General features: G+C 40.3%; 1 protein-coding gene across 2 annotated transcripts in view; it reads left to right on the top strand.

The window, feature by feature from the left end:
* LOC126457365 (intraflagellar transport protein 80 homolog) overlaps positions 1-26,210 on the top strand; it is a 461,822-nt gene that overhangs the window by 256,583 nt on the left and 179,029 nt on the right. For both annotated transcript variants that reach the window (XM_050093607.1, XM_050093608.1), the window contains exon 10: positions 6,102-6,299. In XM_050093607.1, coding sequence (XP_049949564.1) covers positions 6,102-6,299 — 198 coding nt within the window. The remainder of the gene's footprint in view (positions 1-6,101; positions 6,300-26,210) is intronic.

Genomic DNA, 26,210 nt, shown 5'->3' with positions numbered 1-26,210 from the left:
CAAAATAGCAATTGGAGTCATTTGAAATACAGGGGAAAGAATAATATACAGTTGCAGGTGTTTGTACCAAACACAGTTAACAGTCATGTGGGAAACACAATACCTTTAAATGGGTCTGTGTCAAATAATGGAGTAATTGAGGGAAATGGAAGATGTGGAAAGTCTTGGGACAGAGGCCAGGATACAATAGAACCATAGGTCCATATATAGAAAAATTTATTTCTTGTACACATAAGATATCTATGTGAGAGGGGTTGTTGTACAAGGAGGAAGAAAAGGAAGAAAATCAGTCAAAACCCATAATAGTTGGTGAAATATGCGACAGGAAAGTGGATATTTATACAGATTCTGGTAGTGAAATTTGACTGAACTCACAAGATTTTTTACAAGCAATGAAAAAAAAATTACTTGTGTGACATTCTACCTATCACCAGTGTATGCATCATAGAGATTATGGGAAGCTATTTTATGTTAATCAGACAAGAAATGCATTTACCTACAACTGTAGGAAATGCAAAGTTTCCTTTTGCAACAATATAGTTGTGCAAGACTGGGTTTCAGCTGTGGCAGCTATGAAGTTGAACTACCAACGTGAGCAAAGAACTTTGAGTGGCTGTTTCTGCAATTACATCGTGTCTTGAGAAACTTTCTTCTCAAAAGCAAGCTCATCCATCACACAAAAATTTTGTAATTTAAATTTTTAATGCTCTTGTAAGCCTTGTTTGCTGAATTATAAATGTTGTTCATTTCATTTTCTTAAATGACTGTAAATGTGGTAAGGATAAATAATTTATTCAGTATTTTAATTATAATAAGTCATGGAGTTTTAGTTTCTGCTGCATAAAATCTTGTAAACTGAATTTGGTAAATAAGGCAGAAAAAATATTTTTAAAAAATGACTGTTTTTATTACTAAAATGGGCTGTGGGGGTGGGGGGTCAGAGGAAAAACGTTTGAGAACCACTGACCTGTACTGAACGTCCATCCTATGATGTACAAGACCTGTAAATTAGAAACTGATTATTCAGAATATGGAGTTGTTTTGGAATTGTTTGGAGGGGAATGGAATCTTTCTGTAAGGAAAAGCCTTAATAAGCATGAGTTAAATTACAGTGCTATGGAAAAGGAACTACTAGCTCTCAATTTTTTAAGAACTCCAAATGGAAATTAGTTACATGAAGAGTAATCAGAACTATGTTTCCAATGCATTGTCAAGATGTCCTTTAGCTGTGAATGAGAAAAGAGAGACTGAGATAGCCTGGTGTCAATTTTGCAATCAGTTTCCAAAACTTAAATTGTACTGTTAGAACCCTATCTTTAAATACAAAAATAAATGAATATTTTTTCAGTAGTGCAAACAGATGTTGTTATCATCATCTAAGGTGGCATTGTGGTCAATAGTTGATAGTATCTTGTTCTGGACATTAAATGCTATGCCATCTGGTTGAAAGTTATACATAGGTTCCGCAGAGTGTTGAAGAAGACCTAATATGGTTTATCCATATGGGTCATGGACATTTGGGTATAGTTAAGTGCACAAAGAAAAAATTTATTACTTCATGAAACTGTAAAACTACTATGATCTTTGGAGTATGGCAGAAGTTTAAAGGTGGTAACAGACATTTACATTATTGTAAAGTATATCCACAAATAACAGAAGGATTGCACAGTTTAGCCACTGCCAATTTTTTTTGCGACAGTTACCTACAGGTTGAAGAGGGGTCACTTATGTCTTCGTACTGATAGAATGTTGGTCAGAGTACATAAAAGCTTTTCCTATCAAGCAAGCAAATGGGCCTCTATGATCTTTATCTCTTTGATCCTGCAAAGCCCATTCTTAATTTTCCTTTCTTACTTCTTTTACAGGAATAGCTATTTTATCACCCTCTTTCCACATTTATATATTTCCCTAGTTGAAACTCTTGTCTTGTGCAGCTCAAATGGTGATATTTACAACCCACTAACGAGGACAGCATGGGGAAGTAACACATGTACAATGAACAAATATATTCACTGTTAAGTAAGACAGATTATATGTCTGATGTTAAAATACACGTTAGGCATCTCATGTAAACAGGGGGAAATGGTGGGAAAGGAAACCATTCCCTAAGTGAAATACGACATGGTAACATGCAATCAAAAACCAGTAATTTGGTGAGTCATAGTTAAGGTTATAGTTATCTCTGGTGAAAGAGCACTAATGAATTGTGTAACAGGTGCTGCGCAAAAATAATACAATAGAATCGAGCAATCTCTGATGAGAGAGTGCGCTACTGGATAAAGGATGTAAGTAAATGAAATAGGAAGGCTAGAGTTAGTAATATATTACATTGAGAGGTGTAAAAGTGAATGATTGATTAGTTATTAAGTAGATGTGTCTTATTTTATTAAAAAAATAGGAAAGATTAAATAGAGATTATGAGCAGACTTAAAATTATTCTCAACAGATGTCAATATAGTGAGCATTTGTCTAAAGAAATGAAGAAAAAATGTATGTTTCACATAGGTAAACACTCTGAACTGCAGTTTTGCATTGTTTTTTGTGTGGATGGAATGTGACTGCCTTGATAATAAAGAATAAAGATAAACTTTTTTACTCTAGTAGCAATGAATAGATCCCTGCCAAACAGTCATTGTCCACAAGTATTTATTGGAAAGTTAAGACTACTTGTAGAAGCATGCATGTACAAACACTGGAGGAATAACATGAGAGAAGGTTTATTATCAGATGATTTAATAAACATATTTAAATTATGGCATTGCAAGAATGACTGGATAGAGCTGATATACTGTGAAGAAACTTTGTTGTTGGGCTGTACAAAGATAAGGGTCTGTGAATGTGCACACTGCTAAAGATTTTGTACCTATGTGGGCAACACACATTGAAAACATTTACACAGTGTCTGCCAGATGTAGAAGAAGGTGTAAGTGCAGCTCTTACAGAGTTAGTGAGACTGTTGAAGTTTCTCCAAAATAGTTAAAAGCTAATGGACTTATCTGGCCATTGATGATTTCCACACATGGTTGACTTACCACATATCTCAAGTCTGAAACTGCAGAGAGTGGTGTAGATTAAAACGTCAGCAGCATGTAATCCTTATGGTTGTACATGGGCAGGGAGAGGGATGAAGGTTGTTACATATGCCTTGTGACGAAAATGTACAGGAGGGCGAGTGGTCAGGACTTGTGAGTGGGCATCCAGGGCTGCCATTAAATGACAGAACAGGAAATTAGGTAAAATAAAGAGAATATATTTCAGTGTACAGTATACAAGGGGCACACCTAGGTTCAGAAGTTACCAGGTTTATGCCAGTCTAGGAGGTCGAACAACTAATTGAAGTGGGCAACAGAAGGGAAGGCCGTTCACGTTAATTGATGTCAGTGGGTGGTCATGGAACACAGAGCCAGAGGCTCTGCCTCCCAAGAAAGACATCTGTTGTGCTCGAGGTCTGGATCACAAGAGAGGGAAGCAACTGTGTTCTCCACTGCAGAATCCTCCAGTCTCACACATGTGATCTGTATCCAACATACGCTATTGACTAAAACTAATGGTGTGAATTCACTAGTGAGTTCAGATGAGGGTTTAAGGCAGCTCTCCTCAGCAGCTTTAACTGGATAGAACTGTCTCGGTTCTGAAAGACAGGCAATTTGTGTCATGTAGGCAAAACCAAAGTTGCTCTGGGAGAAAACTTGTAAATGTATTCCTTCACTGGCTGCCACCCTGTAGAATGGCAAACATGAACCTAAACATTTTCTATCTTAATAGATTTGAGGAACTTATTCTGTTCTGATCAATCAATTAAAAGCAAAGTAAATGCAGTTGCCTTTGAGTAAGAGCCTGTAATACTGATATAGCTTGATCAAACAGCACAAATATCTCTCATTTTCTTATCTACAAAAAGGAAATAATGCACATGTAGAATAATTGGATGATGGTATGAAAGGGAATCCAATACAAATAAAATGCAAAATGGGAAGGTCAGTTACTAGATTATAGCATGTGATGAACAAAAGTATGGTTGAATAGACATTCACTAGAATTTTGACCAAAGTATGTTAAGCATGAAATGAGGTGGTCAAGGAGGTATTTTGTCTTTTATCCAAGCAAGCTAAATTATGTGATAAACATTTTTCTAAATTGAAAATGCAAAGGGGAGAGCTAAGAAATTAAATTTTGAAACAAGTAGGTATGTGTAAGAAATGATGAGTCAGGGCATATGTTACAACAGAAAGAAATCGTAAAAGTGATGGTGATTTTTGTAATATGTACAGATAAATAAGAAGGGCCCCTGTGGATGATAACTTTCACGTTCATCCTGAGAAATCTAATATTCATTAACTACAAGGACTGAAAGAAAAAAAAATATGTTTTTACATGTTTTGGTTTGGTTTTAAGGGACTTTAACTGCAACTACTAATAATGATAATAACTGAATGAAAGTTAAAACTGTTGTTATTTGATGAACAATTTTTAATGTTATAATATGTTTGTAATTAGTCAAGTAAACTGTATTACATGACATATTTCATCTCAGTGGGGACATTGTTGGTGTAACATGTTGATTCTGTGAAATAAAATGGTATTCCACAATTTGTACATCGTTATTCCACAGAACCGACATGTTACACTTCTAACCATGTAGGCCAAAGAAAGATTTTCATGGAAACCATAAACATTATGTGGATACTCTGGTTTGCTATACTGGTAAGTGCAGCTTCGGTGTAAAAGGTGTCAGCTCAGAACACTGATAAGGCATTTGAGTGTCCTGAGCTCTTGTGAACATCCACTTATGCTTTAGCATCATGGCTTGGTGATGCCTTGGAAGCCACAGAGGAAAGGTTGTGGGCGATAATGTCAATAACAGAACATTTGAAGATGACGGTTGGGAACTCACATTCTGTAATGTCAGATCAGTACAGCAATATGTGTAATAATCGATTTGTGAGCTACAACTTGTGTCAGATCTGTATCAACCACAATTTTAAATGAAATTGTATGGAAGAAACAGAGCAGAATGCAAACTTGTAAACTGAATTAAATGACATTTGGTTCCTTGTGTGGTATATTTTCTTTGATGGCTCCTTGACATCTTACATGTCAATTGTGTTTCTTATTTACTCAGTCAGCTTCACATTTTGCATTATGAAGCTCTCTGGACAATCATTCAGTGGACACAATCGGTAATGTTTATTATGTATTCAAATAAATGTTTTCATTAGCAGTTTTTTATGTTTCACAATGCCCTCAAACAACATATCTATTTTGATTCCCACTGACAGTGATTTGCAGGAAGTAGGGACTACATGCTAATGAATGTGAAATAAATATAAAAAGAAAGTAATAGTAATTTACTGTTGTTTGAAAATGAAACATTTGTCTTTGGAAATCAAAGATGATGATCTGTAACGTGAGAAGTTTGACAAGCAGGAAACTATTAAACGAATAGTGTTAATACAGACAGATAAAGAATGAAACCTGCAAAGACAGTACACTAGAAGAAGAGAACTGATGTGATTGGTTGGATGACAAGGGCGGGCCTTGTGAGAGGTATGAACTGCAGATGAAATATTTTTTGAATATGTAACACAAATGACTCAGCACACCATTTGAACCAAACTCGCAAATGAAGAGTGAAGGAGAATGGGAAGCAACAATGTATCATATGAAACCATTTAAAAACTGATGTCCAGAAAAAAAATTCTATCTCTATATTCATGTTTATCTATCTTGCCATTTCCTTGCATCTTCTTCTGAACTGAAAACCTGTTACCGATTTTTTGATATTAGTACAATACAGTATGTAATGGTGGTAGCTGTACAAATGCCTGTTATATTTGTTTTGAATTTTATTCTTCTATTTCCGGTGAGGGCCAAAGGTTCAAAGTGCATTTCCCAAGCTGTGAATGCTACAGTTTGTGTAGCTCATTTTGATGTTTGAAATTTCTTTCTGTTCCATCATTATTCTAGTTTCAGAATTTTACACTTGTATTACAAGATTAAGGCTGATATATACTGTTTACAGCAGTGTCCTGCTTTGTTATAACTTATGCATTTCCAGTATCCAAGTACATTAATCACAATTTAATGATTCTCCTTTACAGTCTTGCATCTTTTTGAAATAGGAAGTACTCGCTCTATAGCAGAACTTCCAACTATTTCACATAGCATGAGTGTCATGGAGATTGCCTTGAATCAAGCGGGATCTTCCCTGATGAGACAGCTTGCCATTATTGACAAAAATCGTGATTTGTATGTGTCAACCATAAGAGGAATGGCAACACGGAAACTAAGAAAACTTGGTAAATACACTTCTAGTTTTGGAGATCATTAAACCTATTGTAATTTTACACAATGAATACATCAAATACTACAGCAAAGACTACATGAGTCATTATTACACTAGGAATATATTTGAAAGCAGTGTTCACATAACTAAATTCGGAATAAGATAAAAACAAAGGACTTGCAGCAATAGGCCATTGCCAAAAACACAAGAACTGAAAATGAGAAACAACAATGGCCAGATACAGTAGAAATATACATATACATGACATATGTTTAAATGAAGTTTCTGTTCAGTGCACAAAAGAGCTGCTACTTTCAATATAGTCAATGATTTTAGAATTTTTGCATCTCATTTTCTATTTGCTTATGGTGACAATCATTAACTACAGTATTAATAGAGCTACTTATAAAAATGTTGAATAGAAAATGGAGGAGTTTAGCAATGGTGGCATAACTATTACTATGTTAATGTATTGTTTGACTCCAGTGGTTGGCAATTGTTGATGTACATAGACTATAGTTATCCAGTTTTCTGACTTCTGCCAATTGAGGACAGAGCACTTGATGTGGTAACAAAAAGTGTGCAAATAACATGCGTACAGAGATCGAAAATGTAAACAAGTTCAGCGTAGCTGAAAGTCATACATATTTGAAATTTTTATTGAATCTCAGGAGACAATTTGTAACTAACATAGGAAATTAAAAGCAACTTTAGTAAATGAAGAAAACTTTTAGAAAAACTTGAGAGAAAAGAAAAGTATGCAAGATAAAATAAACATTACAAGATGTTGAAACAATGGTAGGTAGAGCTACATCAACCAAGAAACAAATGGTGCAGAAAGATGGCACACACCATAAACAACTCGCACCACCATACAACCAATAAGACCAACATGTGAACCATGTGAAGAATGAAAATATCGAGGTGGTACCTATATCTGTAGCATTTCCAATAGGATTGAATGTATTCTGCAGAAATTCGGTGTTAAGTGTGTTTCTCAAACACCAAGATAATGGCCCTTTTAGGATCTGTAAAATGATTTTGGTTTGCATAAGTGCAGTGTCTACTGTATCTCATACAGTTGTGGCATGTCATACATTGCTCAGACCATTATGACCAGCGAAGACCAGTGCACAAAGCAAAAAAATTGTCTCAGATGCATACAACAACTGAGCAGATCTGTTGCTGGACATTGTCATAGTACCAGTCTTCCTACAGAATATAACACAGAGATTATGGCATGCACTTCCAGCTATTGGGCTGATGTTATTAAGGAAGTAGGTGAGATTATATTAGCAAGTGGCCTTATAAACAGAGATGGAGGATTTTTCTTGAATTCTGCATGGAATCCTGCTTTCTTCCTGGTGAAACAGCAGAGAAACAGAGTCAATGCTACTTGCTCATCTCTTGGTATTTACTATTCCCTGTTGATAAATTCAGATCTTGGTCAGCTTTGGTTTTGTGGTGGCGTGATCTGTTTACAGTTTGTGTGCTGTCTTTCTGCTTATGCTGTTTAATGGCTCTTGGTCAGTGCACTCTTGCCTGCTGAAACTTTAAATTTCCATACCAGCTACTCTCCCGCTGCACTTGTGCCTTGAAAGTGATGGGGTGTTCACCTGTCAAAATATTAGTTGTTGTTGAATGCATTGCACCTGCATTCCTGTTAAAAAATTTTAATTTGATGAAAAAAGGAGAAAGAGGAAAAAATGTTGTGGAAGAGAATGGAGAACATCTCTAGACTTCAGAAGTTCCTGTATTAGCTTACAGGATCCAAATAATTTGAGCAATAAAACAGGAACCTAGATCCCTCCCATGTGACATACAAACATGTGAATATTTGTGCTGCCCTTCAATATCCCATGTTAATGATTAATTTCCATTAATCATTTAGATCACCTATATGGTCCACATCCTTCATTGTTTTGTCCCTTTTGTTAGCTATCACTTACGTCTGTCATCTTAACACTTTCTCTTCTTCAGTGTTTTATATATACATAAATAAATATTTTCGTCACCAACTGTGCTAGTTTCATCTTCCTCCTATTATCTTGTTCCGTTTATAGTCCTCTTCTCTTTTTTATTTATTGATTTATTTATTCAACATTCCATAGTTTTAACGTTCGTTATTCGCTGTTTCCCAGCCAACAATCACTGCCAACAATCTCTTTCACACCTACCAGTATCATCCATTTCCGTCGATTTCTTGTTGCTGGCGATATTTTTGTGCCATTGGCTATCTTTCTCTGCCACAAGAAAAATTTTTTGGGACATTTCGGCGCCACCCGCGATCTTTTTTGCGGCACGCGCGATCTTTTTTGCGGCACGCGCGATCGCTTTTGCGGCACGTGCGATCTTTTTTCGCCACTCGCTATCTCTGTTTTATGAGCTACATGTGTTCTTTTTCCCCTGATCTGGACATACTTGCTTGGTCTGGTCAACTTTTTCCGTATTTTTCTTATTTAGTGGTCTTCCTTTGGTATTGAACATTACCAACACAATTTCTTTCCTTCTCGTCCTTCCCTCCGTGTTTTACTCCTTCTTATGATTACTATTTCAACTTTAGTTATTTAATTTCCCTACCCACCAGTTACCCACTATGTACCCTAATCCTATACCACATTATTTACATTCATTCCAGAAACATGCATTCACTGTAGCCAAACTGCAATCCCACATACTTTTCCTCCAGTCCTGCTTAACCTTTGGAATTACCCCTAAAGGGCTTACCTTAAAAGTTCCCATCTCCGGGTGCAATTCCTCCTTCCACCAGTCTCTCCTGGACTTCCAGAACCTTCAATCCTTAGCCCTTACCCAACTTGTCCTGAATCTCTACACTACTTCATCTAATCACCACTCCCAACAGCTCCTATCTCTCTTCAAAGTCCTCCACCTCTCAAACCGTTGCTTGGAGAACACACTGAGGAACATCATCCTAGAAGCCAGCTGCAAACTTGAGTTCCATGCCACACACCCCCTGAAAAAACTATCCACAGTGCTAGTGCAACACCTAAGAAGTGGGGTCCCTCTCCCTATCCCTCACAAACACCAACCACAACAGAACCTTCAACAAACCCCCCTCATAGCCAACAAACCTAGCCTAGCCACCCTACTCAATCTCCCCATCCCAGCACATACCCCACACAGACCAAATCGCAACTATAACCACAGTCAAATGCCACATATCACCAGTCCCAATTCAGTCCTAAACCTCTCATCCAGATCCCTCTCTCCTCCAGAGACATCTGTTCTATCAAAAGGCTTAACCTTTAGCCCCACACCTAAATTCAACCACACTGCCCTGGTTAAAGATCTCCTCTCATTCACCCGGAACCTCAACTGGAAATATCACTTCACTACCCAAACACAGCCCCCAAGTACTAGACCCAGTGTTGAACCCTGTCTAGAACAGTTCCGACTGCCTTCTCAAAGGGATCCTCCTCCCCTCCCCCAAAACCATCCCTTGCAGACATTTAAGGAATTCCTCACATCCAGTGTTGCCTCCCAGTCCTTCTTGAAGAACATCCCGACAACCCCCAACATCACCCCAGCTGAATCCCGTGCCATTAAGGAGCTGAAAATAGACCGCTCTATTGTCATCCTCCTGGCGGATAAAGGCTCCACAACTGTCGTACTTGACCGTGTGGAGTATGTGGCAGAAGGACTACGTCAACTCTCTGACACCTCAACCTACAAAGCTGTTGCCCAGGATCCCATTCCCTCCATCCAGACTGAGCTGCAAAAAATCCTAAAAATCCAAGGTCCCTCACAAGGCCTCACAACGGCTTCCATAGACTTACTCACTCCACCTGAGCCACGTACCCCTACCTTCTACCTATTACCCAAAATCCACAAAGAGAACCATCCTGGCCGTCCCATTGTAGCAGGCTTCAAATCCCCAACTGAACGTATCTCAGCTCTGGTAGACCAGCACCTACAACCTATCACCCGCAGACTCCCATCCTACATCAAAGACACAAACCACTTCCTAGAACGCCTCAAATCCATTCCCACTCCTCTCCCACCTGAAACCTTTCTTGTCACCATAGATGCTACATCCCTTTACACAAACATCCCACATACCCATGGTCTCTCGGCCCTTGAGCACTACCTCTCCCAACGCCCACCCGAAGATCTTCCAAAAACCTCGTTCCTTATCACACTTACCAACTTCACCCTCGCCCATAATTACTTCACTTTTGAAGGCCAGACCTACAAACAAATGAGGGGAACGGCCATGGGAACCAGGATGGCTCCCTCCTATGCCAACCTCTTCATGGGCCACATGGAGGAGGCTTTCCTGAAGACCCAACAGCTGCTTCCCCTGGCCTGGTATAGGTTTATAGATGACATCTTTGTGGTCTGGACTCATGGTGAAGAAACACTCCTTAATTTCCTCCATAACCTCAACTCCTTTTCGAATCTGAATTTCACCTGGTCCTTCTCCAAAACCCAAGCCACCTTCCTGGATGTTGACCTTCATCTTGTTGAAGCTCACATCCACACCTCTGTCCATATCAAACCCACAAACAAACAACAGTACCTTCACTTTGATAGCTGCCATCCTTTCCACATCAAACGCTCCCTTCCCTACAGCCTAGGTATTCGTGGCAAACGTATCTGCTCCAGTGACGAATCCCTCAACAACTACACCAATAACCTGACCAGTGCTTTCCTCTCCCGCAACTATCCTGCAGACCTTGTCCACAAACAGATTTCCCGAGCAATACATTCCTCCCCATCCAACAACAATGTTCCTACCCCCAGACCACACAGAAGCATCCCCCTTGTCACCCAATATTAGCCTGGCCTCGAAAACATCAACAAATTACTCCGCCAGGGATATGACTTTCTCAAGTCAACCCCTGAAATGAGATCATCCGTTGACAAAATTCTCCCCACACCACCCAGAGTTGCCTTTCATTGCCCCCCTAACCTCCGTAACATCCTTGTTAAACCCTACAATATTCCCAGACTACCTTCTCTACCCAGCGGTTCCTACCCCTGTAACCGACCCCGCTGCAAAACCTGCCCCATGCATCCCCCCACAACCCCTTACTCCAGCCCCGCTACTGGTAAAACATACACAATTCAAGGCAGGGCTATGTGTGAAACTACACATGTCATTTATCAACTGACATGCCTGCACTGCACAGCCTTTTACATCGGCATGACAACAACCAAACTGGCTGAGCGCATGAACGGACACAGACGAACTGTCCACCTAGGAGATGCCCAATACCCAGTAGCGGAGCATGCCCTCCAGCATAATTCTAGGGACCTAGGAACCTGCTACACCGTATGTGCCATTTGGCTTCTCCCACCCAACACCAGTCCCTCTGAACTGCGGAGATGGGAACTTGCACTCCAACACATCCTTTCATCCCGCCATCCCCCTGGACTGAACCTACGTTAAACAACCTCACTCCCATTCACTCTTCAGTCTTCTCCTCTTTCCCTTTCCTCTTTAGCCATTCACGCATCTTTTCATCCTACATAGTTGTGTTTATCTTTATACTATATACCTCTTTACTTCTGTATGCATCCTCTTTGGTTTGAAGCTGGCACAGTACTTACAGTAGAATATCTTTGGCTTCCCTCTGACAACCATGCCTCCATCCTTGCTATCCTCCCTGTTTACCTTTCCCTGTTGCTTCATAACTTGGGTTGTGAGTAACTGAATCCACTTTCCCTTCTTCCCTTTTTTCCTCTCTCTCCTCCCTGATGAAGGAACAAAGTTCCGAAAGCTAGGAATGTAAATTTTCAGTTCTGTTTTATGTGTATCTATCGGCTGTACTGAGCTGAGGTAAGTACTGGCCAGCCCCTCTATCTCTTTGTTAATATCCCATGTTAATCTTATTCGGTACAGGACCTACAAACATGGGGAATGTTCTAATAGGTGTTGTACTAGTGTGTCGTGAGCAATCCCTTTAGTAGATCGATTGCATTTTTCTACTATCCTACCAATTAACTGAAGTGTGCCATCTGCTTTACCTCTAAAAATGCAACTATATGACAGCCTTCATCTATAGCTTCAGGGTGTCATTTGAGAAAAGCATGAAATGCATAAATAACCTGAAAGGAATTCCAATGGGCCCTGGAGCCTCATTTATTTTTTTCAATTTTAGCTGTTTCTCTGTGCCATTGATATTAGTGCAGCCCATTCTTGAGTACTGCTTGAGTGTTTGGGATCTCCACCAGGCTGGATGAAAGGAAGACATTAAAGCAATTCAGAAGAGGGCTGCTATATTTGTTACCAGTAGATTCAGTCAACATGCCACAGATGCTTCGGAAACTCAAATTGCAGTCCTGGAGGGAAGTTGATTTTCTTTTCAATGAAAACTATTGAGAAAATTTAGAGAACTGGCATTTGAAACAGACTGCAAAACAATTGTGCTGCCGCCAACAATCATTTCACATAAGCACCATGAAGATAAGAGGAATTATGTCTCTTATGAAGGCATATAGATAATCATTTTTCCCTTGCTCTATTTGCAAGTGGAACAGGAAAGTAACTGATTGATGGTGGTACAGAGTACCCTCCACCACCATACACCACACATGGCTTGCGGAGTATGGAAGTAGATGTAGACATTAAGATCTATATCACTCATGTCTGAGGTCATTTGAGAATTAAACTGGGTCAGTACTCCTTTGTAAAGGAACTTTTGTAAACAGAGTTCAGCATTTCTACTTTTTCTCATCAATCCACAATTTCAGTTCCTGTATCATCCATGAGTGTCTGGAAAATAATGTTTGTGCCTTTACATAATCCAAGAATTTCTTTGGGTTCTGTGAGAGATCTTTTGATAATAATCTGCTTCAGTAGGTGTTGAAGGCAACATGCTTTGCCTTCTTAGACAGCAAACACATTTTGTTTATCTTTTGTCTGTCTATATCCCTATGCTTCCTTGTCTTTATTTCATTAGAAGTTTCTTTACAATGAGTGTGTTCCACGGAAAATCCCATCATGAACTGCTCTACCAGCTATATACTTATCCAGTGCTTGGCCAGCTAGTCTTGTAAACTGTAGCCACATTGCTTCTATAAGCTTCTGTCCTGAGTTAATTGTTTCAAGTTCCTTCTAAGGATAAGACACTAATGCCCTTTAATAATTTATGGAATGTTCTGGTTGAAAATTGTGAGTTACTTATGAATAAAGGAGATGACTCACTCAAAGGCAGAAGCACTGCATGGTTGGCTGGCACACAAAGAAAAGTTATGGAGCTTGGCTAGCTTTCAGATTGCACTTCCTTTTTCTGGCTGTAGGAAAAGTATGCACACAAACACACACACACACACACACACACACACTCACATGCACGTGGCTGTCTACCTACATTGTCCTCAGTCGAAAAGGCGTGCACATTTGTGTGTGTGTGTGTCTTTTTGCTACAGCCAGAAAAAGGAAATGCATTTCAAAAGATAGCCAAGCTCCATACCATTTGTTTATGTTTATCAACAATGCAGCACTTCTGCCTTTCAGTGAGTCGTCCCCTTTATTCCTAAATAATTACTAATGCCTCTTTATTTAATTTACTGAATATATCAATCTTTTAACTTGTATTAGCAGCCATTTATATTTCAGTAATCATCGTTGGTACCAGTGCCTTGTGGTTAGCAATAGTCAGACCTGAAGACCAAAAGTCATGGGATCAAATTTCAGTCAGAGCAAGGAATATTTCAGTCTACCTGTAACATAGTTTTCACATCTCAGTGATGTGAAGATTCACCAAGAACACCATGTGGTTTGGACCCCATGTTAAACTGTGATCCTCTCCATGATGGGATTACTGGGGTAGGTCAGCGACATGCAAGTCGCCGAAGTGGTGTCTAATTGGAAAACTTGCACCAGCCTGTTGGTACCCATTTCGATGAGGACATCCTCAAAGAGGTCAGTTCTATTTGTTGCCATTGGATCCAATATATTTCCATTATGAGTGAGCAGCCAAACTGTCTCTTCCAGGTAGCTTTCAGGAACAAACCTGTATTAATCACAATCAATGGCTGATGATTGAGTGTACTCCAATGATGACAATGTGAATGTGTAACATATATCTTGGTAAGCTGATGATTTCTCTAAACTTCTCAGTTACTTCTGAGGATGAATCTGCTGGTCAATAGAAAGACCAATCACTCATACTGAGTCTTGCTCAATCTCACATGCCTCCTCAATTTGTAAGCAGTGGAATTGAATTTCCTGTCTACTATTACAAATATGACATGTCTGTTTTCTATTTGCCTATCCTTTGGTTGTACACTTATATTTTACCCCAAAATCTCACTGCTATCAATTTCAGATTTTAACATTTTCTGTACTTAGTATTAAGGGAGCTGCTTTAATTTCTGGGAACACTTCAAACTCTGGCATTATGCTCAGAGCGCTTTGACAATTGAGCATTAGTATATTAACACACTAGCCTGTGTGGAGCATTTCTTTGCTTCTCACACTGATATGCTGTGATCATCTCCAACTATTGTTATCTCGACTGAACAAAGTGTCACCTAACCTTAAATAACCTTGTGCACACACCCCACTTAAATACCTGGATAGTAGCCTCTGATTGATGTGTAGTGCACACCTGACCCAATGAGGGGGAGCCTACAGTTCTCAGTCATACATCATAAGTGTCATAAAAACTTCAAAGTCTCTGGTTTGGCCTTCCTCTTCGTTCAGAATCAAGGAGCCATGGCCAGTTCTTGGACAGTGATGCAGGCTATAAGTTCCATTAAAATTCTGAGAGCAAAGCTAGTCTCCTCAGTCTTCTCTATAAATCACAGGAATGATCCAAGTATGAATCAGAGCCCAGACAACAGACATCAATTGTTCCAATGAGTGCCACAATCTGCAGTTGGTTCTACACTGTTCCCCCCTGGGGGCTGCTGGAAAAGCCTCTTCAGCACATTGAATGAAGCATCGAGGGATGCATTAAGAGTGTATAAGGTGATCCTCCCCATTCTTTGCTGCCACTTCCCTAAGGGGTTCCATTTTTGCCATTCATGTGAACTGCTGACAATTAATGGATTACTATCCTTTTGCATTTGCCTGCCCTTGATATGGGTCACAACATGTTTCCCAACAAGTGAAGTTAGTCTGGTTGGCTCAGTTTTAGTTTCAGTGGGAGACAGTATCTCAAACTTGTTGCTTAGAAATGTAGTTGTCTTGAATAACACTTAGGAAATAGCTGGAACGACACTAGACCCAATTTACAGCTGATGCAATAGATGATGGGGCTCTTATTAATATTCCCTACATACATTTGCTAGAAGTAGGATGTGAGTATCTAATACTGCTGACTGCCCAGGTTGGGTTTAATTGCTGGACAATTCAGAGGAGGAAGTTCCATGATGTGTGTGGTTATCTTTACTCATATCATTAGGATGTAGAGTTTCCCATAACAGCAGCATTTCTGCTAAATGTGTTATGTTCATTTATGACTTTTTCTAAATATTGCTATAGTAAGTCATAGCAAAAATATTAATTGTAAACACATTACACAACTTCTTCATTCTACAGCGCTTCATAGTGGAAATGCCTGAATTACAGTACTTGTCCAAATAAATGAATTCTGTATGAGGGTAGTTAATTACTGACTGGGTAGATGAGGTACTGATCAGCAGTCAGGCACATAAATGGGCCAGGTAACTGATGAGCTTTAGTAGAACAAGGTCTTTAGTTAGAGAAATAACAATGATGCAAAACTCATCTAAATTCAGTTACTCACTTCACCTGCATCCCTCCTCGAAATTGTGGTCCAGTTAGATTCAGTAGTGATATTATCCAGGGTGTATGATAGGGAAATGAAAGACATTGATTGCGGTGGAACACAAGAGGAGCAGGTTAGGAAATATTATACAGGTATGAGAGCTGTAGATACACCTACAGAAAAAATTTGGGGGGAGGGGGAGGGTGTATAATACCATGAAGAAAATGTACAGGGAAAATCTGGAGTTGTGTATGTGTGTGTGTGTGTGTGTGTGTGAGAGAGAGAGAGAGAGAGAGAGAGAGAGAGAGAGAGAGGAGAGAGGAGAGAGAAACAGGTGACTGGGTGCATTAATGTAGGGAAGAAAACAGGAGTCAGGCTACAAATCGAAAATTTTCCATTCTATCCTCAGCCAGTACAAGCATATTGTTGGTCACGTATTACTTCTTTTATTTCATTTGAATAATCAGAGGATAGTGTGGACATACCATCTCCAATAGCACTGTGCCTTGTAAAGCAGTGTGATGTTCATACCAATATTTCAATTGAAGAGCACTTTACTTTTGAAAAATATCAAAGGGTGTGTGCATCTCATACGAGGGCAGGGAAGTGTGATCAGGTGTGATCAAAAGTGAGGGGTAGAGGTAGATGAAGGGCAGGAGCATGTGAAAGATGAGGCAGGCGAGGTTGCAGGAACAAAGAATATTTTGGATTTACAGTTTCCAAGCTCACATTCAGGAAATCTGGCATTAGAGGTGAGACTACCAGTTCTGAAGATGTAACTGTCTACTTACCTGCTGGTTACAGCTGACTGCATTGTGCTTGCACTGCAGCTCTGCAGGGACATAGGATTGGGCCATGTGTAGTGGGCAAGGATAGAAAGGAAACTAGGTGCAGGAATGAGGGTTGAAAGATGGCTGATGAATAGAAGGGAGATTTAGCAGGTGCATAGGGTAAAGGTGTGACGCCAGTAAGCTTGTTCTGGCCTCAGCCTGGGGGACTTGTGTGTGGCACAAGAGTGTATTGGTTGGGGGATATAGAACAGAGGAAGATGGATATTGTAGATGGAAGAGTATGGGTGCAGGATGAGTGAATTAGGGTCCTGCAGCAGGGTGGAGATGGATATGGGGCAGATACTAGTAGAGGCCAGGAGGATTATGGGATCAAAAGAAGTATTGGGAAGACAGCTTCCATCTACTTAGTCCAAACAAGCTTGTATTTAGGAATTGGAGGGGGGGGGGGGGGGGGGAAGATCCAGGTGACATGGATTGCAGAGCAGTCATTGAAATCAGACATAATACGCTCAGCAGCATGTTCTGCCAATATGTGGTCAACCTGGCCACAATCTGATGGTGCCCAATCATTCAGCTGGACAACTGATCAGTGGTCATATTCACATAAAATGCTGTGTAGAAATCACAGAAGTGCCGGTATATGATACAAGTGTGTCTGCTTTCACAGGGGCTCTGCCTCTGATAGGATAGAATAGTGCCTCTGATAGGATAGAACAAATGTCAAATGGACTGGAGTAGTATGGCTGTGTGGGTATATGAGACAGGTCATGAACCTGGACCTTCCTCAGACATATGATCCATGTGGCATGGGGATGGGATTAGGTGTGGTGTAAGGTTGGACTAAGATACAGGGTCGATTTTGGGAGGGGTTGAAAGGACTGTGGGTGGTACTTTCCTTATTTCTGGGTACAATGTTAAAGAATTGAAGCTGTTGCAAAGGATATGGTTTAATTGTTCAATCCAGGATGATACTGAAAAGGGTGGGGCCTCCTTTGTGGTTGGTTCTTGGGGGTGGTTGGAGGATTAAAGCTGCATGTGGATCTGGCACAGAACATCTCTTTGTGGAGTAGGTTTGGAGGATACTGCCTATCTATGAAGGCCATAATAAGAAGTTCTGTTCCTCAACACTGCAGGTGCACTATCCACAAGTGCACTTTCACCCTTCCCAAAGTAGTGTTCCACCACCAAACCAGTCAAAGAGTATCCTAGTCAATGTTATGTAATTGGATAGATAAAAAAATCTACTCACCATGAGGCAGCAGGAAAACACACACATAAAAGAAGTTTATACTTATGCAAGCTTTTGGAGCCAGTGGCTCCTCCTTCTGGCAGAAGGGTTGAAGGGGAGTGAAGAGGGGTGAAGGAAAAGAAGTGGATAGGTGTAGGAAAAGGGGTTGATCTCGGAAAAGTCATGCAAGATGTAAAAATGTGAGAGCTTCAGAGGAGGAAGACAGGGTAATATGCAAGATAGAGATTACTGCAGAAGCATTGTGTATGAGTTAATAAGAGTGGAAAGCTAAGTGCACTGTACGTAACAGAGATGGGAGGGGGATGGCAAAAAATAGACAGGACATAAAATGAAAGATTTAGAAAATTAAAGCAGAGTGAAGAAAGGAGTAGTTACTGTGAAGAAATGCTGAGACGAAAGAAACTTAGCCTAAATTAAGGCCAGGTGTGAGGCGAGCATCAAGGACGTGCTGTAGCGCTAGTTCCCATTTGATGATTTCTGAGAGACTGGTGTCTGTGGGAAGAATCCAGATGACAAATGCGATGAAACAGACACCAAGGTCATGACTGTCATGTTGGGAGAATTAAATTTCATGTGGTCCTAATCTGAATTCCATGCCACTTTCCTTGAAGTTGATCTCACCCTCACCAAAGGCCAGCTACACACTTCTGTCCACATTAAACCTACTAACAAACTATAGTATTTATATTTTGACAGTTTCCGTCCTTTCCATGTCAGACATTCCCTCCCACACAGCCTTGGCATTCGAGGCAAAGATATTTGTTTGGGTGCAGACTCTTTACAGCAATAAACCACCATTCTCACTTCAGCCTCCACTGAACGTAATTATCCCATCAACCTAGATCAAAAGCAGATTTGTGAATGTATTAATCAGCTACTTTGATAAGACTACAACTTCCTAAAGTCGTACCCTGAATGACATCCATTCTGTCTGAGATTTTGCCAACCAAACCTAGAATAGCTTTCTGTTGCCCTCCCAATGTCCACAATATCCTTGTCAGACCCTGTGCTCCTTCTGCACCCACCTCCCTACTCATATGGCTCCTATTCCTGTGACTGCCCCCACAGCAAGACTTGCCCTATGCACCCTCCTACCACCACCTGTGCCAACCCTGTAACTGTCAAAACATATACTATGAGATGGAGAGCCACCTGTGAAACAACACATGTCATATATCAGCTGTTATGTAAACAGTGTTCAGCCACTTCATCATGACTACTACCAGTTTATCATTTAGGATGAATGAGCATAGGGAGAGAATGCATATCAGCAATACACAATATCCTGTTGCAGAGCATGCTGTACTACATGACAGTCCTGTTTCACCATATGCACCATCTGAATTCCAGACACCAGTTTCTCAGAACTCTGCAAATGGGAACTAGCACTACAGCATGTGTGCTCACCATGCACCTGACCTTAATTTACGTTAAGTTTCTCCTGTCTCAGCATTTATTCACAATAACTACTCCTTTCTTCGCTCTCCTTTAGTATTCTACATCTTTCATTTTCTGATCTGTCTATTTTTTGCCATCCCCCTCCACCTTTGTTACGTACAGTGCATGTATGATGTTTTTTCGGTAATCTCTGTCTTGCATATTACCATTTCTTCCACCACTAAGCTCTCAGGTTTTCATATCTCTTTGGGTGCAGTCCCCAACAATCAGTTTTTCCTTCTCGTCCCATCCGGTGAGTCTCTCCTGACCTGTTGTTCTGGGTGACTCTTCGGAAATCTACCCCTTTTCCTAAACCTCTCCAGTCCTTTTCCTTCCCCCCATTTTCCTCCCCCTTCAACCCTTTTGCCAGAAGAAGGAGCTACTGGCTCCTAAAGCTTGCATAACTATAACTTTCTTTTTTTGTTTGTGTTCTCCTTCTGCTGCTTGGTGAGTAGATTATTTTATACTTTCAGTTACATTATATTGTCAAAAATTGATTATTTTCATTGTAATATCCCACTCCAGCCACACACCACACCTACACTCAAGTCAATAATAACTGGTTCACTTTATGGATTTCTTATTCTTCATCTTCTTCTGCTTCAGTCAGAAGATGTACATTTTTAGTGCTGCACATTTTCATAATTTTGGCTGAGGTAAACTGATGCTGCACTGTTCATTTTTGAGATTCCAGTGTTGAAGTTGTCACAAAATCAGCTAAGTAAAAAGTCCATGGAGTTCGCATGTTTATTTATTATGTAAAAGCTGACTTAGGACTTTGCTTTGTGGGGGACCACACATGCCAGGTTCATCTGCCAATTTGAAATTATATTTTACTGTTCACATTGCTTCTCCATTATCTTTCATTGATTGTATTAGTAGCCATTTGTGTTGTGATATATCGCAAAATTTTGAACATTTACGAGTGTCGTGATAAACTTGTACTATTATTGACAATTATATGCTTAAAATTACTTCTGCTCATTTAAAATGCCAGCCTACTGTTGTTCTAAACATCATTCTCTAGTGAAACTTCCTGGCAGATTAAAACTGTGTGCCCGATCGAGACTCAAACTCGGGACCTTTGCCTTTCACGGGCAAGCGCTCTACCATCTGAGCTACCGAAGCACGACTCACGCCCGGTACTCACAGCTTTACTTCTGCCAGTACCTCGTCTCCTACCTTCCAAACTTTACAGAAGCTCTCCTGCGAACCATGCAGAACTAGCACTCCTGAAAGAAGGGATATTGCGGAGACATGGCTTAGCCACAGCCTGGGGGATGTTTCCAGAATGAGATTTTCACTCTGCAGCAGAGTGTGCGCTGATACGAAACTTCCTGGCAGATTAAAACTGTGTGCCCGATCGAGACTCAAACTCGGGACCTTTGCCTTTCGCGGGCAAGCGCTCTACCATCTGAGCTACCGAAGCACGACTCACTGATTTCATAGCAAAACAGCATTTGTGATTCACAATTACTGTCAAGGAATAGATCACCCCAATTTCTAGTGTATATCAGTGGAGATTGATGTACATTTTGGAGAATTTTCAGAAGGTACCATTGTTGTGTTGTATGCCGCTAGTGGTCATGGAAGGTGCCATAACGGCTGTACAATACGTGAATGCTATCCTCCGACCGATAGTGCAACCATATTGGCAGCATATTGGCGAGGCATTCATCTTCATGGATGACAATTTGCACCCACATCATGCACATCTTGTGAATGACTTCCTTCAGGATAATGACATTGCTCAACTAGTGGCCAGCATATTCTCCAGACATGAACCCTATCAAACATGCCTGGGATAGATTGAAAAGGGCTGTTTAAGGATGATGTGACCCACCAACCACCCTGAGGGATCTACGCCGAATTGCTGTTGACCAGTGGGACAAACTGAAACAACAGTGCCTTGGTGAACTTGTGGATAATATGCCAAGACGAATACAGGCATGCATCAATGCAAGAGGACATGCTACGGGGTATTAGAAGTATCGATGTGAACAGCAATCTGGACCACCACCTCTGAAGGTATCGCTGTATGGTGGTACAACATTGAACATGTGGTTTTCATGAGCAGTAAAAAGAGCAAAAATGTTTATGTTGATCTCTATTCCAAATTTTTGTACAGGTTCCAGAACTCTCAGTACCGAGGTGATGCAAAACTTTTTTTGAGGTGTTTAGTTGTGATAAGTTGGTTGAAAACTGAAATTGATTGCAGTGAGATTCCTGGCAAAAATTTAAGTGTATATCAAAAGGCTAGGCTAATGGGAAATGGAAGTAGTGTATTTTTTGCACTACACAAGAAACTTAAATCACTGAGACAGAAACTGAAGGTGCATGTGAGATGTTTGGGCAAGTTTCAGTATCAGGATTAGGCTAAAATGGCAACTGGATCCTTCTACTGCCCTCCAGACTCACCTCCTGATGTAATCATAAATTTTAGAGAAAACCTCAGTTTGCTTGTACACATGTTCCCCAGTCATACTGTAATCATCAGTGGATACTTTAATCATTCAACAATCAAGTGAGAAAATTACAGTTTTGTTAGTAGTGGATATGTCAAGACATCCTATGAAACATTACATCTGCATCTACATCGTACTCCACGCGCCACCTAATGGTGTGTGGAGGAGGGTACTTTTTGTACCAGTAGCTGAGGCCTCCAACCCTCTTGCACTCGCAAATAGCACATGGGAAGCATGATTGTCGGTAAGCCGCTGTATTGACTCTAATTTCTCGAACTTTCTCCTTGTGGTCACTACGTGACATTAAATGTGGCGGGGGTTAGTAATAATATGTCTGACTTCCCAGAAAGTGCTCCCTTAAAATTTCAGAAGTAAATCTCTCTGTGATGCACAGCATTTTGAAATGTGCCACTCTTCATTGGATCTTCTCTCTCTCTTCTATCAGCCCTTTCTGTTAGGTATCCCAGATAGATGAACAATACTCAAGAATTGGTTGAACAAGCACCTTATAAGCCACTTCCTTCATGGATGAGTTACATTGCCTTAAGATTCCTACTATGAATCTGAGTCTGGGATCTAATTTTCCCACTATTTGTTTTGTGTAGACATTCCACTTACATTCGCCCTGGATAGTTACTCCTAGATATTTTTTTGTAGATACTGTTTCTAGCGGTTTGTCATCAATAGTGTTAGCTATGCAGTAGTGGATTTCATATCCTATTAATGCATAATACATTAAATTTTATTTACATTCAGGATCAACTGCCAGAGACTCCACCATTCATCAATTCTCTGTTTGCAGAATCCATGTTGATTCTTATAGAGGAGATTCTCTTTCTCCAAGAATGTCGTTATTCTTGAGCATAAAACATGTTCCATAATTCTACAAAAGATTTACATCAACGATATAGGTCTATAATTGTGTGCATCTGTCCTATGGCCCTTCTGAAAAACGGGAATGAGCCGTGCTTTCTTCCAGTTGCTAGGTACCCTTTGTTGTTCAAGCAATCTACAATAAATTACTGCTAGAAGGGGAGCTAGCTCTTTCACAGAATCTTTCTAGTATGTTATAGGTGTCTCATTTGGTGCTGACACCTTTCCACTACTAAGCGACTTGAGTTGTTTGTCTATTCCATGATCAATTATCTCAATATCTGCCATTTCAGCATCCATACAATGATTGAAAGGAAGGACTGTGCTATGATCTCCCATGGTGAAACAATTTTGGAAGACTGAAATCAGTATTTTGGGCTTCTGTCAGTTACACTACTGGCCATTAAAATTGCTACACCAAGAAGAAATGCAGATGATAAATGGGTATTCGTTGGACAAATATATTGTACTAGAACTGACATGTGATTACATTTTCACGCAGTTTGGGTGCATAGATCCTGAGAAATCAGTACCCAGAACAACCACCTCTGGCCTTAATAACGGCCTTGATAATCCTAGGCATTGAGTCAAACAGAGCTTTGATGTCATGTACAGGTACAGCTGCCCATGCAGCTTCAACATGATACCACAGTTCATCAAGAGTAGTGACTGGTGTATTGTGATGAGCCAGTTGCTTGGCCACCATTGACCAGACGTTTTCAGTTGGTGAGAGATCTGGAGAATGTGCTGGCCAGGGCAGCAGAACATTTTCTGTATCCAGAAAGCCCTGTACAGGACCTGAACATGTGGTCATGCATTATCCTGCTGAAATGTAGAGTTTCGCAGGGATCAAATGAAGGGTAGAGCCACAGGTCGTAACACATCTGAAATGTAATGTCCACTGTTCAAAGTGCCATCAATGTGAACAAGAGGTGACCAAGACGTGTAACCAGTGGCACCCCATACCATCACGCCGGGTGTTACGCCAGTATGGCGATGATGAATACATGCTTCCAATGTGCGTTCACTGCGATGTCGCCAAACACGGATGCGACCATCATGATGCTGTAAACAGAACCTGGATTCCTCCAGAAAAATGACATTTTGCCATTCGGTCACCCAGGTTCGTCGTTGAGTACACCATCACAGGCGCTCCTGTCTGTGATGCAGCGTCAAGGGTAACCGCAGCCATGGTCTCCGAGCTGATAGGCCATGCTAATGTTGCTAATGTTGTCGAACTGTTCATGCAGATCATTGTTGTCTTGCAAATGTCCCCATCTGTTGACTCAGGGATTGAGACATGGCTGTACAATCCATTACAGCCATGCGGATAAGATGCCTGTCATCTCAACTGCTAGTCATACGAGGCCGTTGGGATCCGTATTACCCTCCTTTTATTTTATTTATTTACTTGTCAAGTTCCGTAGAACCAGATTGAGGAGCAAATCTCCAAGGTCATGGAATGTGTCAGTACATGAAATTACAACATAAATGTAATAACAGATAAAAGTAAAAGTTCATGAACCTTAAAAAAGTCAGTCCATAAGTTTAAGTAAACGCTATCAGCAATAAAATAACAATCAGCTTAATTTTTCAAGGAACTCCTCGACAGAATAGAAGGAGTGACCCATCAGGAAACTCTTCAGTTTCGATTTGAAAGTGTGTGGATTACTGCTAAGATTTTTGAATTCGAGTGGCAGCTTATTGAAAATGGATGCAGCAGTATACTGCACACCTTTTTGCACAAGAGTTAAGGAAGTCCGATCCAAATGCAGGTTTGATTTCTGCCTTGTATTAACCGAGTGAAAGCTGCTTATTCTTGGGAATAAACTAATATTGGTAACAAGAAATGACAATAAGGAATATACGTATTGAGAGGCCAATGTCAAAATACCCAGCCTCGTGAACAGAGGTCGACAAGAGGTTCGTGAACTAACACCCCTTATTGCCCGAACCGCCCGTTTCTGAGCCAAAAATATCCTTTCAGACTGAGAAGAGTTACCCCAAAATATAATACCATATGACAATAGCGAATGAAAATAAGCAAAGAGACTAATTTTCATGTCGAACGATCACTCACTTCTGATACTGTTCAAATAGAAAAAATGGCAGTATTAAGTCTTTGAACAAGATCCTGAATGTGGGTTTTCCGTGACAGCTTACTATCTATCTGAACACCTAGAAATTTGAACTGTTCAGTTTTACTAATCATACGCCCATTCTGTGAAATTAAAATGTCAAGTTTTGTTGAATTGTGTGTTAGAAACTGTAAAAACTGAGTCTTACTGTGATTTAGCATTAGTTTATTTTCTACAAGCCATGAACTGAGGTCATGTACTGCACTATTTGAAACCGAGCCATTGTTGCACACAACTCCTTTACTACCAAGCTAGTGTCATCAGCAAACAGAAATATTTTAGAGTTACCCGTAATACTAGAGGGCATATCATTTATATAAATAAGGAACAGGAGTGTCCCAAACACTGATCCCTGGGGCACCCCCCACTTGACAGTACCCCACTCAGACCCCACATCACAGCCGTTATCAACATTGTGAATAATGACCTTTTGCTGCCTGTTGCTAAAGTAAGAGGTGAACCAATTGCGAGCTACTCCCTGTATTCCATAATGGTCCAACTTCTGGAGCAATATTTTGTGATCAAAACAATCAAATGCCTTAGTTAAATCAAAAAAATATGCCAAGCGTTTGAAACATTTCATTTAACCCATCCAGTACCTAACAGACAAAAGAGAATATAGCATTTTCAGTTGTTAAATGACTTCTAAAGCCGAACTGTACATTTGATAGCAAATCATATGATATAAAATGATCAATTATCCTTACATACATAGCCTTTTCAATAACTTTTGCAAACACTGATGGCATAAGAATAGGTCTAAAATTATCTACATCATCCCTTTCTCACTTTTTATAAAGTGGCTTTACTACTGAGTACTTTAATCGTTCAGGAAACTGACCATTCCTAAAGGAAAAATTACAAATATGGCTAAATACAGGGCTAAAATGTGCAGCACAGTACTTTAATATTCTGCTAGACACTCCATCATAACCATGAGAGTCCTTAGTCTTCAGTGATTTAATTATTGACTCAATATCCCTCTTGTCTGTATCACAGAGGAGTATTTCAGACATCAATTTCGGAAAGGCATTTGCCAAGTGAGTTATACACTCCTGGAAATGGAAAAAAGAACACATTGACACCGGTGTGTCAGACCCACCATACTTGCTCCGGACACTGCGAGAGGGCTGTACAAGCAATGATCACACGCACGGCACAGCGGACACACCAGGAACCGCGGTGTTGGCCGTCGAATGGCGCTAGCTGCGCAGCATTTGTGCACCGCCGCCGTCAGTGTCAGCCAGTTTGCCGTGGCATACGGAGC

The sequence above is a fragment of the Schistocerca serialis genome, chromosome 2 (genome assembly GCF_023864345.2).
Source record: "Schistocerca serialis cubense isolate TAMUIC-IGC-003099 chromosome 2, iqSchSeri2.2, whole genome shotgun sequence".
Lineage (NCBI taxonomy): Eukaryota > Metazoa > Arthropoda > Insecta > Orthoptera > Acrididae > Schistocerca > Schistocerca serialis.
Note: the sequence above shows the minus strand (reverse complement) of the source record. Positions and strands in the feature narration are given on the sequence as shown.